This window comes from Triplophysa dalaica, chromosome 14 (genome assembly GCF_015846415.1).
Source record: "Triplophysa dalaica isolate WHDGS20190420 chromosome 14, ASM1584641v1, whole genome shotgun sequence".
In the NCBI taxonomy this organism is placed as follows: domain Eukaryota; kingdom Metazoa; phylum Chordata; class Actinopteri; order Cypriniformes; family Nemacheilidae; genus Triplophysa; species Triplophysa dalaica.
The window spans coordinates 19,179,256-19,199,522 of record NC_079555.1 but is presented as its reverse complement, the minus strand read 5'-3'; the positions used below and the strand labels follow the sequence as shown (position 1 = coordinate 19,199,522).

The following is a 20,267-nucleotide window of genomic DNA, read 5'->3' as shown; positions in this document are numbered from 1 at the left end:
TATTTATGACCTGAAATTGTATGACAAACTTACATGATTCTCATTCTTTATGGGAATAGAAAGCATCACTAATCTTTCAGTCTTCAATAACCAAAAATTTGACTGTACAAAGTTCTTCCAGTTTTAAAACCATTTCACTAATGCAAATCATTGTGATATTCAGATCTACACAGATCTTCAGATATTCAGTTTCTCCCCTACTGTGCACCGTATATATTTTGGATCTCTTTTCATATGTTCATATTCCCACTCATTTGCATTTGACAATAATTTTCTACTTTTCTAATATGCGATTTTATATTGATTTACTCTCCAAATTAACATCACATATTTTTCTTTTTGTCAGCAGGCAAAGTTCAATTCGGCGTCAGATGAATCAATCAAACCCTGACTTCACAGTAAGTCAGTTTCAGAGGCAGGACTCTTTGACTGGTATGAGCCTCGGCCAGCTAAAACCAGAGCTCTACAAACAACGATCCCTGGATGGCGATGATAACCGAAGCAGTCACGTGGGAAGCTGTGGACGTCTCCACTTCATCCTCAAATATGACTGTGACCTGGAGCAGCTGATCGTCAAGATCCACCGAGCCCAAGACTTGCCCGCCAAGGACTTCTCTGGGACCTCTGACCCATATGTGAAAATCTATCTTCTACCAGACCGCAAAACCAAGCATCAAACCAAGGTGCACCGTAAGACTTTAAACCCTGTGTTTGATGAGGTCTTCCTCTTCCCTGTGGAGTATGCCGATCTGCCTACAAGAAAGCTGCACTTCAGTGTCTACGATTTTGATCGTTTTTCACGGCATGATATCATCGGCCAGGTGGTGGTTGACAACTTTCTGGACCTAGTAGACTTTCCCAGGGAGACCAAACTCTCCAGGGATATTCAGTATGTGTCTTCGGTGAGTAGCAAATGTGTCTTGTTTTTTAATTGTCTGACAATGTAGACAAAGACGGTGATTTTGTAGACAACATCATTTTAAAATGTATTTAGTGTATTTATTTGATTGTGTGTAATTAAAAATAGCATTTGCACCATTTTTTATGAAAGTTAATAGTGAAAGTAAATGAAAATATTATATATTTTATCTACGTAGATGAAAATTGTCCGTAGGGTGTGAGTGCGTGAGTGAATGAGTGAGTGTGTGTGCCCTGCGATGGGTTGGCACTCCATCCAGGGTGTATCCTGCCTTGATGCCTGATGACTCCTGAGATAGGCACAGGCTCCCCGTGACCCGAGGTAGTTCGGATAAGCGGTAGAAAATGGAATGGAATGGAATCTACGTAGATGGAATGTAAACATACTCACAAAAATGAATCATTCATTTTTAAATATCACACGAAAATAGATTTTATTAGGGTTATCTCAAAAAATAAAATGTAATGCTTTTTGTAATGTTTATTAGGACATATGCTGAAAACACCTTTGTTTTCCAAATAATATTTGAGAAATTATGTAAAAATGTTTAGAAAATATATAGTAATACACTAAACTGGATGTTTCTCTTTTATCTCACATTACTTTTCCTCTTAATAATTATATTTTTATGGAAAATTCTGGTTAATTGACACAGACCATTAAAACCATGTTGGTTCTGCAGTCAAAGGCAATTGTTTGTTCAAATCATTAACACTGAAAATCAAGTATGACGCTCAACAAGCTCAGCTGAAGTGGTTTTAAAATTTTCAATGCTGAAAAGTCATATCTCGTTGTGTAAATTCAGTTAAAGGGTTAGATCAGGGTTAGAATGAAAATTCTGTGATGAACTACTCATCTTGAAGTCGTTTCACAATCATAAGACCTTTGTTCATCTTCAGAAGACAAATTTGGATAGTTTCGACCAAGTCAGAGAGTATAGTGATATGATTAAAATAATTCATGTGACTACAGTGGTCCAACCTTCATTTAATGAAGCGAGAAGAATATTTTTTGGGGAAAAAATAAAACAAAAACATCAACAATATTAAATAATTTCCTGCCTTTTCACAAGTCCATGAGAGCACTGAGCATATGTGCCTGGTCATATACAATTTCAGAAATTGTATTATTTCTTTTAGCTCTGAATTTAAATTTAAATGTAGACACCCACTTCATTCTGTTACATAATTAAATCATATATGTATATATTACTGCAACAAGATTCAAGATATGGAAGGAAGGAGTCGGGAAACGGCAGACATTTAAAATAAAGTTTTAATATAAATAATAACAGCCGGCAGCCCCTCACGGCCGGCCGCCGGCGAACAAAACAAATCACAAAACAAAAACATACATACAACCGTAAAACATGTTCTGGCCCGGTCCTCTCTCTTCGACGGTCCGGTCGCTCGTTCTCTTGTATGCCCTCAATCTCCTACATGATTCGAGCCGGTGTGCGCACAGCTGGCGCTCATTCACAATTACTCACCGGTCTCGAACCACGGTCTCGCCCCGCCTACTCCACTACAATTAGATTATATTAAGTGATGTTATATATTGCTTAAGATTTTAAATAAATGGAATAGAAATATGCATTCAAACTAAACATTTCATCTAATGTTGAGCAACATAATTATCTTATTTATCATAATTTATCATAGACATACAGATCTTAATTCTAAAGTTGTGGATAAGGCACCACTTTCTCAAACATGTAACAATGAATTCTTGAAAATAGTTCCAATTATAGTAGTTTAGTTTAAATGACGTCCTTAACTAGTGATATTTGACTAAATTGGCCCCTAACAGAAAGGTTTGTTATAGAAGTCCAATGGTGTAATGGGTTACACTATTTGACATTTCAATTTAAAATAAAAATACATATAGCCTTGATGGGAATATTTCAAATGACATTTTTAAAGTTTCAATAAAGTCATTGAGATTGTGAAAAGGAATAACAGAAGTTGAATCCCGATTTAAAATGTGATGTGGAGCTGGGGATGGAGGAGGGTAATTTGCTCCTGAGCAACGCGGTAAGCTGTTGTTAGCTTTAATACAATTTAAGATGTGATAGCATCATATTTCTATAGTTAGATAAAGATCAGCTGATGCGAGCTTGACTCATGTGACCTGCCAGAACTAATGCTACACACTTTATTTCCTGTCTCATGTTGTCTTGCACAATATTAACAGAATTACTCCTTGAATGGTGGTTATACCACCTTGACACTTCATGAATTTGATTTGACTTAGATGCTTCCCCAAATTAATTATAATATTCAATACAATGGTGTTCTATTTACTTTTATTTACTATAAAAAAGGGCTATTGTAAGATTATGCCAAGTTAGCTGATATGAATTTCCCCTTTTTTAAACAAGATCAATTATATGGTTTTACGGTTACACCACATTGACATTCCCTAAATATTCCCTCAAAATCAATTAAAAACAGAATTTTAGACTTGGTCCCTAGCAAAGAGAATGTATACAAGTAATTTTCTCATATATTTTGACATTTGAACTGTTATTATCTGTAATTAAACCACAGGGACACAAAAAATGAGCGTGCTGTCATTGACACATAAACAGGCATCCCAAACCTCCTTCAACTTTCATACAGATGACACAAATCGACTCTTAACTTCATCTTATACTTTCTCGACTGCTTGTTTTAATGTATCCCATTTTTCTTCAATGTCTTTCTGCCTCCATTTTCCTCCCTCATCATTATCTCTACATATGCCTCAGACCATGAGGATGAGCAATTGCTTCACATATAATATAGTGTTGGCTGTTTAGAGAGAATGGCTTTTGAATGTGACAAGATGATCGCATCTCTATGTTGTTTGACCTGTGGGAATGGGGGGGTTCTCTGTACCTATTTTGGTGCCACTAAACAGATCTTTACTCAACAGAATTTCACCATAGAAAAAATGCCTGTACGGGTTTGTGCCATCAAGATGTTTCCTTCATCAATACTGTAGACATTGAAAACATTAAACATTTCAGTCAAATTATCTTAAAATTAACTCTTACTCAATCATTGTGTTAATGTATTCTTTGTAAGAAATGTAATTGTTCAGCTAAAAAGGTGGTTTAAAAATATGGAAAGTGAAAATTGAAAGAATATTTGTTATTTATTATACCTCATATATGATTTGTTAGTGATGGTAAATGAGTGAATGTTAGAATTTTGTGATGACGGGCTGTTAGTGTTGCACCACTGAATGATGCCAAATGTCTTTTGCGTGTCTCAATAACCAAAATGTAATATACTGAATGATCTTTTAGAACCGTAGAAGGCCCACTATTCAGTGAGAATCACTTAAACTTTGGTCTGTATTTCAAAACAAAGCTATTGTGTATTTTATTCAGAAGAATTTAAATATAGCAAATGTTGAATAGGTTCTTTTTTGCTCTTACTATATAGATCCCCAGTTTTCTTTATTAGTTTTGTGTTCCCCAGAGGAAACAGTATTTAAAACAACACAAGGGTTCACTTAAGTGTTAACATGTAAATCACTCGCACTTGACGCGCCATTCGCGTTTGGTCTGAACACAACATAACGTTACTGTGAAATTATCACATCAAACGTGATGTGCTAACATGGATGCAGCTTTGAAGCCGCCGGGTTTGCTTCAGGGAAAATTTATTTTTAAGAAGCTTCCCAATGGAAACATCGACAAAACTGAGGTTGTTTGCACCTAGTGCAATGCGGAATTGGTTTAGAAAAAAAACTTTCTCTCAACAGGTAGTGGTCTAGCTTTAGTTAAAACCAGTAAATTTGTATTGGCACCTAATGTATTATGGATCCTGTATGACATATCGCTTGTTGCTAACTAACTCCTAACTCTTTGTAAATTGCTTTGGATAAAAGCGTCTGCTAAATGACTAAATGTAAATGTACTGTAGGAGCTCTTCCAGTCTCAAGTACCACCTAAACGCAAAGCATCCCTTAGCTAATGCGGAAGTAAACACAAGTACATCTTATTGAACATAATTTATTTTCATCACCAATTATCATAGTAGAACAGCTTTCTCAAGCAGTTTGTGATGCATTTTGGAAACAACTCAACTCAACTCAACTTTATTTATATAGCGCTTTTTACAATTTTCATTGTTACAAAGCAGCTGTACATGAGACACATTTAATACAAGTATGAATTCTAAAGCAGCCCCCCCGGCCAGGCAGATAGTGCAAAACAATATGCAAACGGTGGTGAGGAACCCAAAACTCCCATCGAGAAAAAAAACCTCAGGGGAACCCAGGCCCAACCAGGGGATTCCAGTTCCCCTCTGGCAAAAGCTGCTGCCTCTGCACAAGCTCAACAGTGCTTGCACAACAAGGCTTAGTAAAAATATAAAAATTAAGGATTAAAGATTATCATTAACAATCTAATAGCATTTGAAATGTTGTAGGAAAAACAAAGTTGTCGCGTCCTTTATCCGGCTCTATCCTCTTAGCACTTGTCAGGTCACCGCTTCCCATTCTCAGCTCTGCCATCAGGTCTGGGCATGAACTGCATCCTGCGGTAACCTTGGAACAAAGAGACAAGACTGGCTGAGAGTAGAGTACTGTTCTGCACTCTTTGATGCAACAAGTACATCATTTGTTGTTGGATGTGTTCCTGGTTCCGGTTGATCTAAATAAGGCAGCCTAAATCCTCTGAGGATTAATATTATGGAAGTGTAGTGTATGCAAGATTAAAAAGATGAGTCTTTAGTCTAGATTTAAACTGACAGAGTGTGTCTGCCTCCCGGACCGTGCAGGGAAGAATATTCCAAAGTTTAGGCGCTAGATAAGAAAAGGATCTACCACCTGCACTTGATTTTGAAATTCTAGGTATTACCAACTGACAGGACCCCTTAGAGCGTAATGTACGTGGAGGTCTGTAATACAATAGAAGTTCATTCAAATACTGCGGCGCTAGACCATGTAGGGCTTTATAGGTAATAAGCAAGATCTTAAAGTTAATGCGATGCTTTATAGGTAACCAGTGCAAGGTTGACAGAACCGGGGTTATATGCTCATACTTTTTTGTACGTGTAAGAACTCGAGCTGCCGCGTTTTGAACCAGTTGCAGTTTTTGTAATAGGCCCGCAGGGCAACCACCTAGAAGTGCATTACAGTAATCTAGTCTTGATGTCATGAATGCATGAATTAATTTCTCTGCATCTGACAGTGACAGCATATGACGTAATTTAGATATATTCTTAAAATGGAAAAATGCAATTTTACAGGTGTTTGCGACATGGCTTTCAAATGAGAGAGTACTGTCGAATACAACGCCAAGATTCTTAGCTGATGACGAGGATTTTATGGAGCATCCGTCAATCGTTAAGCAGTATTCTTGGTTGTTACGCATAGCAGTTTTCGGTCCAGTAAGTAACACTTCTGTTTTGTCCGAGTTTAGTAGTAAAAAATTGTTACTCATCCACATTTTTAAGTCAACTATGCAATCCTTTATTCGATGAAACTGCTGGGTTTCATGAGGCATCGAGGAAATATAAAGTTGAGTATCATCAGCATAACAGTGAAAGCTAATTCCGTGTCGCTTTATTATATCTCCTAGAGGTAGCATGTATAATGCGAAGAGCAGGGGTCCCAAGACTGAGCCCTGTGGTACACCGTACTGGACTTGTGATTTGCGGGACACCTCATTGTTTATTGCTACAAATTGAAAACGGTCGGATAAATAAGACTTAAACCATTTCAATGCTATTCCGTTAATGCCGACGTAATTTTCGAGTCTATGTAGAAGTATGCTGTGGTCAATGGTGTCAAATGCAGCACTGAGGTCTAGCAGCACCAATAACGAAATACAGCCACGGTCAGACGCTAAAAGCAGATCATTTGTAACTCTGATCAAAGCAGTCTCTGTACTGTGACATGCTCGAAATCCAGACTGGAATTCATCATTAATGTCATTCCTTTGGAGGAAGGAGCATAATTGAGTTGAAACTACTTTTTCCAGAACTTTAGATATAAAAGGTAAATTCGATATAGGCCTGTAATTCCCTAGTTCTTTAGGGTCGAGTTTGGTTTTTTTTAAAAGAGGCCTTATAACAGCCACCTTAAATGCTTTAGGCACATGCCCTAATGTCAGAGATGAGTTAATAATACTAAGAAGAGGATCTATAATTTCTGGGAGCATTTCTTTCAGTAGTTTTGTAGGTATAGGGTCTAGCATGCATGTTGATGATTTAGATGATCTAATGATTTTAGACAGTTCATCGTGATCTAATGTAGAAAATAATTGCAATTTCTCCTTAGGGGTGCTGTAGTTAGTTTGTTCAGCTGATTTTTTCTCTTATATCTTGGATTTTACTCGTGAAGTAGTTCATAAATTCATCACTGTTATGCTGATAATCAGAATCTGACGTCGATGACGACTTATTTTTTGTTAATTTAGCCACGGTGTTAAATAAGAACCTAGGGTTGTGATGGTTTTCCTCTATTAGTGTTGAAAAGTAGGCGGATCTAGACGTTTTTATTGCATTCCTGTAATTTCGAGTACTATCCTTCCATGCTATACGAAATACCTCTAAATTCGTTTTCTTAAAGTTGCGCTCCATTTTACGGGATGCTTTTTTTAGAGTCTGAGTGTGTTCATTATACCACGGTGTTGGGCTGCTATTTTTAATTTTCTTTAAACGCAGAGGAGCAACTGTGTCTAATATTTCCGAGAAAGTAGAGTTAAAATTTTCAATAGTAGTGTCAAAATCGTCAACGTTATTACTCATGCTAGATATTTTAGACAATTCAGGCAGATTATCGAGAAACGCATCTTTGGTAGTTGAAGTAATCGTTCTACCATATTTGTAACAAGGAGTTTGATTTGCAGCCGTAGGCCATTGAAGCAAACATAATATCAGATAATGATCCGAAACATCTTCACTCTGCTGAACGATTTTAACATCGTCCACATTTATACCATAAGAAAGTATTAAATCTAAAGTATGATTACGAAGGTGAGTGGGTCCTGACACATGTTGACTAACGCCCATGGAGTTAAGAGTGTCTTTGAAAGCCAGTCCCAAGGCATCTGTATCATTGTCTACATGGATATTAAAGTCACCGACGACAAGGACTCTATCTGCGGCCAGTACTTGTTCTGATAAGAACCCACCAAAATCTTTAATAAAATCTGTGTGGTGCCCTGGAGGCCTATATACAATAGCTAGAATAAATTTTAAAAATGTTTTGTCCTTAGTATTAGGTGTCGATACGTGAAGTACCATGACTTCAAAAGAATTGTATTTAAAATTAGACTTCTGAGAGGTAATAAAAGAATTCTTGTAAAGTGCAGCGACACCTCCCCCTCTACCTTTTAGACGAGGCTCGTGTTTATAGTAATAATCATGGGGAACGGATTCATTTAGAGTAATAAAATCATCTGGCTTTAGCCATGTTTCTGTCAAACAAAGCATGTCTATTTTATGATCGGTTATCAAATCGTTAACAAAAAGTGCTTTATTTGAGAGAGATCTAATATTAAGCAATCCGAGTCGTAACAGCTGATTATCTGTATTTTGTTCATGTTTGATTTGTTTAACATTTATTAAATTACTTTCAAGAGGTTTACGCAATATCTTATGTTTGCTAATCCGGGGGACAGACACAGTCTCTATTTTATGTTGTTTGTAAGAAGGGATTATTACATGTTGTATATTTTGTGTATTCTGTAACGCGAGACGGCAAGCAGACAGTTGGTTAAGCCATTCTGTCTCCTTCCTGACCTGGGCCCTAGGTAGTCAGACTTTAGCATTATTAAGACTGTGTGCCAAATTTCTAGAGAGGAGGGAAACCCCATCCCAGGAGGGATGGAGACCATCTCGTTTCAACAGGTCAGGTCTGCGCTCAAAACTCTTCCAGTTATTTATAAAATCTATATTATTCTGCAGGCACCACTCAGACAACCAGCCATTTAGTGATGATAATCTGCTATAAATCTCATCACCACGGTAAACAGTGAGGGGGCCAGAGAATATTACAGTGTCTGACATCGTTTTTGCGAGCTCACACACCTCCTTAATATTATCTTTAGTGATCTCCGATTGACGGAGTCTAACATCATTTGTGCCGACATGAATAACAATCTTACTGTATTTACGATTAGCCTTAGCCAGCACATTTAAATTTGACTTGATGTCAGGCGCTCTGGCTCCCGGTAAACATTTGACTATGGTGGCTGGTGTCTCTATGTTAACGTTCCGGACAATAGAATCACCGATCCCTAGGGCACTTTCAGCAGGTTTCTCAGTCGGTGCGTCACTGAGCGGGGCAAACCTGTTCGAGACTTTAATCGGAACGGTTGAGTGATGTTTTGTCCTGCGACTATGCCGTCTCACCGTCACAAAGTTTCCCAGCTGCAGGGGATTTTCAACCGGAACCGAGCTGTGTGCGCTAACATTGCTCGCATCCGAAGTGTTTTTTACAGTCTTTACACTCTTACTATCCTCAAATAAAGATTGGATGCGAGACTCTAATTCTAAGATCTTCTCCGTCAGCCTAACTACTTCCCTGCATTTATCACATGTAAAACCCTCGCCGCTGACAGAGAAGGCTAAACTAAACATATGACATGAGGTGCAAGTAACAACAATAGGAATAGAAGCCATAACTCACCGGGTATGAAGTGCAATCCTAACTTACCAAGGTTGCTTGATGAGTCTTAGTATATACGCTTAAAAAGAGAAACAGTTAGCACACAAGACAAATAGGGGGAGATGATATTCCACACTGTAAACAGAAGGCAAGCTAACACGCTAATATGCTAGCGGCGTTACGCTTCAATTAATATAGATTTAGAAAATAAAGTTATAAATAATTCGGCAACGACAATGATAGGTAACTATAGTAAAATACACTAATATTTAGACCAGGAACAAATGTGATGTGAAGCAAGTGTCAGAGGATACAAACTAGCCGCCGGCAGCGATGCAATCAGGAGAAACAGGAGATTAACCCCCTGGTCTAATGCGCCACCTGGCTTGAGAAACCCGTTCTCAAAGACTTACTTTTAGTCATTATTTGGGTAACACAATTATTCTGAATGCCTTCGGCAGAATTCAAATGAGCCATTTTAATCTAGATTAATCTAGATTATTTCCAAGATTAATCTAGATTAAAAAAAAAAAATCTATGCCCACCACTTAAAAATACATAGCATATGTATGTACCTTTATGAGTTGTTTGTCCGATCCCACTTTCATCACATCCCTTATCCTGGGTGAAAGATGCCTTTTGGAGAGGTGCTGCTGATAATGCCCTTTGTAAATTTCCCATCAATGCAACACATCATCAATTGTGCACCTCAGCCTCATTGGGTGTTTCGGTCCTTTATCACAATACACCCTCAGCCAAGGGAGTGTGTCGCATTGTTACAAGGTCATCTGGCAGCCCATGCTGTGTCCATCCGCCTAAACCACAGCCATTCGCCTTTTCTTTCCTCACCACTTGCCCGTTCTTGATTAATCTCCACTGGACCCGTCCTCTGAAAGTGACTACCAAACATTCAGCTGTAAGCGTGTGACATGGACACAAGTCTCTGAGGTCCAAGTCAAGTCTCAAGTCTTTGAGGTTGAGTCTAAGTCAAGTCTCTAAAGTGGACTCCAAGTAAAGTCTTAAGTCTCCGAGTTCAATTCAATTCAAGTTTATTTATATAGCTCTTTTCACAATGTGTATTGTTTCAAAGCAGCTTTACAGGGGCAAACAGGAAAAACAGAAAAGTTAAAACACAGCACAGTGCATGGTATTTATACAACGAGTAAGTTCATTCTAATAAATAACATCTAATTTCTAAATAAATAAATGAATGAATGCAGTCTCTTGATGTAGTCTTGGAGTTGAAGTCCAAGCCTTGTCTCAAGTATCTGTTCTATTTTTAGCAATAGTTCTTGTTAGTTATTTTACTTCAAAGTGTATGAGGTGAAATTTGCCACATTCAAAACTGTCTATTAAAACACAAACTTTTTAATTAATCAGCCCAAATTCGCAACTATTGGTTATTTATGGTCATCCTTAATTTGGTGTTTTATACTATTACAAATATTTATTGATATATTGGCAAAACTCATTTTATATTTATTTTTTATTTACCACTATTTTTATTGATGTTTAAATGCGAGTTTGTTGCTTCTGAACAATATAAATCAGCCTTCATAAATATACATTTTCGTGGTTTTATTTTGCTACAGGGGGTGGTTTCTGAGCCACATTTGGTATTTTTGTAGAGATAGCTTTAGACTGTGTAGTGTTTTTACAGAGCGATCTTATACAGTATTATTCAGGCTTTCAAAATGTTTCTGTACAGTGGGTATGGTCGCGAGGGGAAATGCCCCAGGTAAAATGCTCTGTTGCCGATAGTGCACAAAACCTCTTTATTATATAACAATACATTTAGGGAACACTATCCTCTCAGATCTTCTTATCTTTAACCCAAGGCCTCAGGCGTACAACGGCTGTTGGACATGCATACTCAGTGTCACCCCTGGGGTTTTCTGCACCTCCAAATGCTGTCAGAAAAGAGACTCATATATTTGCAAGCCATAGACTTGCTAAAACTCTTTACAAAAACATAGGGCCATTACAATGTTACAGAGATATACACTGAAGCCCATATAAGTACCATGGCATATGAATAGAGAACAGTTGGTATTTTAAATTGGTTTTATTTAATCATTTGTTTCACAACATTTTGATTTAAAATATCTATGTTTATACATTTTAAACCCCTTTAAGACACCAGGCAACATAACATCATTAGATCCCTGTAACTATGTTGTTTACGTTCACATTGTAGAGCTGATAGTTCTCAGCATTATGGCATTGGCATCTCAGTGGAATCTTTCTGCAGCAGATTGGATGAACTTCTGTTAAATAGGTGTTGAAAACCTCATCTCACTTTCTCGACGGAGTTATTTCCAGAGCAAGTGATAAAATGGCTGTTACTTTTCAACGCTGCTGACTTTGGTGCTATAAAACTCATGATGGGCGTTTCCTACTCAGCGATTACACGATTTTCAATGAAAGAGTGAATTCATGAACAAATGTAAAATTGAATCAATCGGTCAATGCATAATAAAAATCAATGCATTCTAAAAATAGATTTATTTATTAAATTAAGAGTACACTCTGCCTGTTTCTGTCTTTAGGATAATGTTGATCTGGGCGATTTGATGTTTTCTCTTTGCTTCCTGCCTACTGCTGGACGTCTCACCATCACCATGATCAAAGCAAGAAATCTGAAGGCAATGGACATCACTGGAGCTTCAGGTGGGCACTGTAAATCAAGGATTAAAGAAGGCGCTTTGTATAGCTTTATTTCTGCATACAGAAATGTACTTGGTATTATGATACATTTAAAAATGTATATTTCAAAATGTTAAAGTTTGACCTACTTTTCAGAAATGATTGATAATCATTAGATTGTACTAGTATCTATACATATACTACATCTCATATCCATGTTTTAAACTAATGTTACTTTGTTTTGAACTCAAAACGATTGTTCCTACAATGAAGTGGGGACAGACTCAGTAAAGCTCAAAAACAATGTAAAACTACAATAAAAGCATGACATCTGACTCGTTTATTCTGCAACTTAACATTTCATTTGTACAGCAAAATAATTGTTGACTTTGAAGATGTATTCGATATATTTATTATATATTTGCTTCTTTAGTTTGTCATTTTCACAATGTACTAAAACTATACACTTTCCACTTGAACTCTAGATCCGTATGTGAAGGTTTCTTTGATGTGTGATGGTCGCAGACTGAAAAAGCGGAAAACCTCCACTAAAAGAAACACATTGAACCCAGTGTACAATGAGGCTATAGTGTTTGATGTCCCTCCAGAGAACATCAACCAAATCAGCCTTCTAGTAGCTGTTATGGACTATGACCGGTGAGAATTGTCTGTTTGTCTTTCGTGTCTAGCATTCAGAACATACAGAAGTATAAACTGAACCTGAAAATAATGTTAGATTTAGTTTTAAAGGTCTAAATTAAGAAAAATAGCTTCATGTGAAGTTTTTTTTTAATCAAACCACTTTTATCAACACAATTTTGATTGTAATATTTTCTCTGTAAGTTGATGGGTATAATAGTAATGTGTTGTACAACATGGAGAGACTTGTTTTACAGATACCTTTTAAATGCATTTTTTCATTGATGTTTGTCTTATTGACATAATGCTTAATAATTATTCATATGGAGTTTGTTTGGAAACAATCCTATATGTAAAAAATATAATTTTGTGAACAAATCTGTTCAACATAAAAGTAAAAAAAAATTGTTGTCCTTTTCTGTTTAATGGATCAAGTATTACTGTGTAACATTGCATTTTGACACATCACCTGTTAATATCACCTATATCTAAACTTTATAATTGTTTAGGCGTTAAAGTGATAGTTCACCCAAAACTGATATTCCGTCATCTCATAAAGATAAGATACCCCCCCACCATTAGATGGTAAGACAATCAACAGGGCCTAGGACAGAAAAACTGTGGAGCGTTTTTCAATATGTTTCATATTTTCTCAGAAATACAGTCCATCCATTTGGGTGAAATTGCTTGTCGACATCACCTGAGATGTATCTTAAAATGATTTAAAACTGCCTTGCTTTCTTCCAGTCTTGCTTTTACTGTTTTTTACAGAACTATTTGTAATGAGAGTATTCTGCTTTTTTTCACAGTGTAGGTCACAATGAGGTCATAGGTGTGTGTCGAGTAGGTAATGATGCTGAGGGTTTGGGCAGAGAACACTGGAATGAGATGCTTACCTACCCACGCAAACCCATCGCACACTGGCACCCTCTGGTAGAGGTAGGACCGATTTAGATTTTTTTCATCACTTCTGCAACCCACAAGCTTTTTGTTTTGATTGAGCATCTTGTCTGGAGTTTTAGTCAGACAATCACAGGGAAAATTACAGTACCCTTATATATAAGGCCATTATATAAATAAAAACAGCATATGGAAAGTATTTGTAGTATTTTGAAATATGTGTTTCAAATCTAAGTATGTTACATATTTTTATGTCTCTGTCTATACATTATTTTAATATATATTAGATTTCTGCGTGGGATGCCCATAGGCCACCAGTGGAAAAGCTCTGAATGTGACAGTAGTAAAATACTCTAATAATTGCCTCAAAAGAAAGGTCAAGCTTATTATTCTAAAAATAACAACCCAATTTAAAATCATTTAACATATGAAAAGCTAATACTTTTAAAATTGTGGTTGGAATAGTCCTCACATGGTGTAGGTAAACTCAGCATGCTTTTTCTAGAATGTAGCTGTAACAATTCTCCATAAAAGGAAGGAAGGAGGCGGGAACCGGCAAACATTTAAACATTTAATAAAGTAATATAACAGCCCCTCACGGACGACCGCCGGCAAACAAAACAAAACATAATATAAATACAAATACAAATACAAACATAACACAAGTTCGGGCCCGGTCCTCTCTCTTCGACGGTCCGGTCGCTCGTTCCTTTTATATGCTCCCTATCTCCTACGTGATTCAAGCTCTGGCAGGCGGTGGCCGCACTCAGCACTTCCGCCCCCTGCTCCTCCCCCTCGGGGGACGGACACAGGCTCCGGCCTCTGGCGGACGGCGGCAACCCCCCCGCTCCCGCTTGGACGACAGCCACCCCACCTCGACCCAGGGGCGCGGCAGCAAAGGTCGCCGTTCCACCGAAGCTTTGACGGTGGCCGCACTGTGCACTTCCGTTTCCCCAGAGCCACCGCTTCGGGCAGCCACTGGCGGACGCCCTTCGTCCGCGCTGCCCGAACTCTCCGGCACCGCGAGGCCACTCGGCGGCGAGGACTCTCCGACAGCATGTCTCTCCTTCCTCCCGGGTTTCGGCACCAATGTAACAATTCTCCATAAAAGGAAGGAAGTAGGCGGGAACCGGCAAACATTTTAACATTTAATAAAGTAATATAACAGCCGGCGGCCCCTCACGGATAATATAAATACAAATACAAATACAAATACAAACATAAACATAACACAAGTTCGGGCCCGGTCCTCTCTCTTCGACGGTCCGGTCGCTCGTTCCTTTTATATGCTCCCTATCTCCTACGCGATTCAAGCCCGGTGTGCGCACAGCTGGCGCTAATTCACAATTACTCACCGGACTCGAACCACGGTCTCGCCCCGCCTACTCTACTACAGTAGCCTTACAGTATGTTACTGTATGTCTCTGTTGAGGTGTTGTTTAAAAACAAAACTGTAGCATGTGCATATTAGGATGTCAGGCTAGCCAACAATGACATCTCATTATCTGAAAAAGCTGTTCTCTAGGTCTCTTGGGCTTTTCATTTGTGACAGAGTGCCTGACTATTTTAAGCTTCACTGAAAAGTCCAGATTGGAGTTAATACACACTCCATTTCTTCCAGCTTTGCAAATGTTCACTCAGTGCTGTCCTCAATGTGACCATGCCTTCTCATCATAAAAAAAACATTCAATCCAGAGTTGTACTCTGATTTTGAGCCTTTGATGTGATCACTTCTAGAATAGTTTTTTACAAATGCCAAGTTGCTGTGTTCAGAGTTGAAATTCGCACACAGTGCTCTGAAAGGCAAAGCAAAAGAAACAGCTAAAAAAGAGGTCAGAATACCTGCTTACCTTTACTGGGCCAAGACAATGTGTTTACCGAAAAGAATGCTTCTGTGAAAGCCTAATCTACTTGATAAGTCGTAATGTAAGTAATACAAGCATCTACTCATTTCAAGTGAAGCTACTATTTAAGAAGCCTCCGACATTAATATTTTAATGTTTAATATTTCCATCAGAAATTTCACTATGGAGATAAAGTAGTACAGTAGTTTACAGCATGTTATGAGTGTATCTTAGCATTTCTATTGTTTGCCTTTGGCAACTGATTGAGCGTTTGGACCCTGAACCGGTGGTGCATGACGTCAGTCTTAAAACGTGGATATAACCCTATATAACAAATAAAATGTAAGAAAAAAAAAATAGTAATTTACGTGAAGACGTTTCTTATGCTCTGTTGGTTGGAAATTCTGAAGCCAAATGTAATTGATTATTTAGCATCATAAATGTGATCCCAGTCCATATCGCTCCTGTAAATTATGTCCTGTTAAATTGAACACCAAACAATAAAATAATAATAGCTTTCTTCCTATGTTAGTTGTCCTGTCTTGATATTTTAAAAGAAAAAAAATTCACATGGAAAATATCAAAGGTGAAATGAAAAGACAACAGCTGATGTTAAGGAATGGTTACCATGAATAGTCATATTTAAATTAAGAGATATATGCACGGCTTCGTCTGTAGCACTGCAGGGAAAAGACAAATGTGCTCACACGTGAAATGTGTTTTTTTGGAACACTTTTGTGTGATTCCAATGTGAATTCCCATGTGAAACCCATGGGATAACATTTCAAATCACATGTGCAATATGTGGTGACATGTCTCCAGTCCACATGTGAAAAATGTGAAATTTGTGACTTTTTTGTAAATGATTTATCTCCCACATCAGATGGTTTTGAAGGCTGAGGTGAAAAGTGCTTTCTGTCTTTTAAATTAGCAAAATCTTTAAGCGTACACTCCCACCTTACATATCTTACACCTACAGTGAGGGAAATAATAATTTGATCCGCTGCTGATTTTGTAAGTTTTCCTGCTATAAAGAAATGAAGGGTCTATCCTTTTTATGGTAGGTTTATTTTAACTGATAGAGACAATATATGTCTAAAAAAACCTGGGGGAATTTCCCCTATCAACCAGCAAGAATTCTGGCTCCAAAGATTGGTTATGTACCTATATGGATCACAGATTAGTCCTGTCATTTTAAGTAAGTACGCATAAGTCAGCTTGTTTTGCATAACAAATGTATAAAAGATGAGACAACTGTTGGTGCGATTATTTGGAAATAGAAGAAATAAAAAATAACTATTAATTGGCCTTGATCTGGACCTCCCTGCAAGATATCCCCAATGGGGTAAAGGTGATCATGAGAAAGGTTAAAGATCAGCCCAGAACTTAATGGAAGAAGCTTGTTAATGATTTCAAGACAGTTCGGACCACAGTTAGCAAGCACCCGCAAGGTCCTACTGCCCAAGAAGGCCTTTGAAGTTTGACAATGAACATCAAAATGATTCAGAAAAGGCTTTGGCGAAAGTCCTGGCACTGCTGTGAGACCAAAATTGACTCCTGTTTTCGGAGGAAGAGAAATGATGACCATTACCCCAGAACACCATCCCTACAGAGAAGCAGAGTGTTTGAAACATTATGCTTTAGGGATTTTTCTCTGCTACAGGTACAAGATGATTTCACCGCATTGAGGGGCTGAGGGACCCTAAAATCTTGGACGAAAACCTCCTCCCCTTAACTAGGTCACTGAAGATGGGTCGTGGATGTGCCATTAACATGACAAGGACCCAAAACATATTGCCAAGACAACCAAAGAGTGGCTTAAGGAGAAGCACATTAAATGTCCTAGCCAGTCTCTAGACCATATTCCTAAAGAACATTTGTGAAGGAGGCAAAAGGCCAGGTTATACTTTGACTTTTTGCACATACTCATCCCAGATAAGCATGGATGTCCGGGTTTAACACATGCACAATATAAATGAGTATGTGTGCTCTACCAGACCGTCAAAGGGAAGCGCTGAGTTGCATTATTCACAGCCCCACTCCAAATTAAAGATTGAGAAAGTGTTTTCGCCATTGCCATTAACAATCCAAGCAAATAGCAAGACAACAAGAACAACAACCAAACAGTATGGAGAAGGATATGCTTCTTAGCATAATGTTCGTGGTTTTAGCATGTTGAGTTTTTATCATTCTTCTTCGACAACGGGACACTGCAAACTTTCTGTGTGTGTATTGCCCCCATATTGGACTAGTGCACTTTTTTGCGCATGTGCTGTTGTAAGCGACACGTCAGTGCGGTCACAAAAAATGGGCTGCACGCAGACGGGCTGTGCGGACGACCACAGACCCTTCTGATGACGAAAATTGCGTCATGCGGACAGATATACTTCGCGCTTTAAACTCAAATTTTCTGAGAAACCAGCCAAGTCCAAAGAGGAGTGGACTAAAATGTATCCAGACATATGTGCAAACCTGGTGACCAATTATCAGAAATGTTTTACCTCTGTGCTTGCCACAAAGTTATTTTTTTCCGGGATCAAATACTTATTTCACTGACTGAAATGCAAATCAATTTATAACCTTTATATAAAAGAAATTCCCCCCAGATTTTTTAGACATATTCTGTCTCTATCTGTTAAAATAAACCTACCATAAAAATTATAGACCTTCATTTCATTTCAAACTTACAAAATCAGCAGCGGATCAAATTATTATTTCCCTCACTGTAGGTGTAAGATATGTAAGGTGGGAGTGTACGCTTAAAGATTTTTCTCATTTAAAAGATAAAAAGCACTTTTCACCTCAGCCTTCAAAACCATCTGCTGTGTGAGATAAATCATTTGTCCCTTACAAAAAAGACACAAATTTCAAGTTTTTCAAATGTAGACTGGAGACATGTCACCACATATTGCACATGTGATATAAAATGTTATCCCATGGGTTTCACATGGGAATTCACATTGGAATCACACAAAAGTGTTCCAAAAACACATTTCACGTGTGATCACATGTGTTTTTTGCACATGTGAATTTCATATGTCTTTTCCCTGCAGTGCTACATACGAAGCAGTGCATATACAGTTGAAAGAAAAAGTATGTGAACCCTTTGGGCTTACTTGGATTTCTTCATAAATTGGTCATAAAATGTGTTCTGATCTTCATCTAAGTCACAACAATAGAGAAACACAGTCTGCTTAAACTAATACCACACAAACATTATACGTTTTCATGTTTTAATTGAACACAACATCTAAACATTCATAGTGCAGTGTGGAAAAATTATATGAAACCCTAGGCTAATGACTTCTCCAAGAGCTAATTGGAACCAGGAGTCAGCCAACCTGGGGTCCAATCAATGTGATGAGATTGGATGTGTTGATTAAAGCTGGCCTGTCCAATAAAAAACACACACCAGTTTTGAGTTTGCTGTTCTGAAGAAGCGTTGTCTGATGTGAACCATGCCTCGCACAAAAGAGCTCTCAGAAGACCTACGATCAAGAATTGTTGACTTACATAAAGCGGGAAAGGGCTACAAAAGTATATCTAAAAGCCTTGATGTCCATGTGTCCACAGTAAGACAGATTGTCTACAAATGGAGAAAGATCAGCTCTGTTGCTACACTCCCTAGGCGTGGTCATCCTGTAAAGATGACTACAAGAGCACAGCGCAGAATGCTCAATGAGGTGAAAAAGAATCCTAGAGTGTCAGCTAAACACTTACAGAAATCTCTGGCACATGCTAACATTTTTGTTGACAAATCTACAATAAGGAAAACATTAAACAAGAATGGACTTCATGGGAGGACACCACGGAGGAAGCCACTGCTGTCCAAAAAAAACATTGCAGCTCGTTTGAAGTTTGCAAAAGAGCACCTGGGTGTTCCACAGAACTACTGGCAAAACATTCTGTGGACAGATGAAACCAAAATTGAGTTGTTTGAAAAGAACACACAACGCTTTGTGTGGAGAACAAAAGGCACAGCACACCAACATCAAAACCTCATCCCAACTGTGAAATATGGTGGAGGGGGCATCATGGTTTGGGGCTGCTTTGCTGCCTCAGGCCCTGGACGGATTACTGTCATCGATGGAAAAATGAATTCCAAAGTTTATCAAGACATTTTCCGGGAAAACTTAAGACCATCTGTCCGCCAACTGAAGCTTAACAGAGGATGGACGATGCAACAGGACAACGACCCAAAGCATAGAAGTAAATCAACAACAGAATGGCTTCAACAGAAGAAAATACGCCTTCTGGAGTGGCCCAGTCAGAGTCCTGACCTCAACCCGATTGAGATGCTGTGGGATGACCTCAAGAGAGTGATTCACACCAGACATCCCAAGAATATTGCTGAACTGAAACCCTTTTGTAAAGAGGAATGGTCCAAAATTTCTCCTGACCATTGTGCAGGTCTGATCTGCAACTATAGGAAACGTTTGGTTGAGGTTATTGCTGCCAAAGGAGGGTCAACCAGTTATTAAACCCAAAGGTTCACATAATTTTTCCACCCTGCACTATAAATGTTTCATGTTTCAAAAACATGAAAACGTATAATGTTTGTGCGGTATTAGTTTAAGCAGACTGTGTTTCTCTACTGTTGTGACTTAGATGAAGATCAGAACACATTTTATGAACAATTTATGAAGAAATCCAAGTAAGCCCAAAGGGTTCACATACTTTTTCTTTCAACTGTATCTCCTAATCTAAAT

General features: G+C 38.1%; 1 protein-coding gene across 1 annotated transcript in view; it reads left to right on the top strand.

Moving 5' to 3' along the window:
- syt9a (synaptotagmin IXa) overlaps window positions 1-20,267 on the top strand; it is a 44,410-nt gene that overhangs the window by 22,602 nt on the left and 1,541 nt on the right. Inside the window, exons 3-6 of the mRNA XM_056766639.1 lie at window positions 347-902; window positions 12,079-12,199; window positions 12,661-12,832; window positions 13,624-13,753. Coding sequence (XP_056622617.1) covers window positions 347-902; window positions 12,079-12,199; window positions 12,661-12,832; window positions 13,624-13,753 — 979 coding nt within the window. The remainder of the gene's footprint in view (window positions 1-346; window positions 903-12,078; window positions 12,200-12,660; window positions 12,833-13,623; window positions 13,754-20,267) is intronic.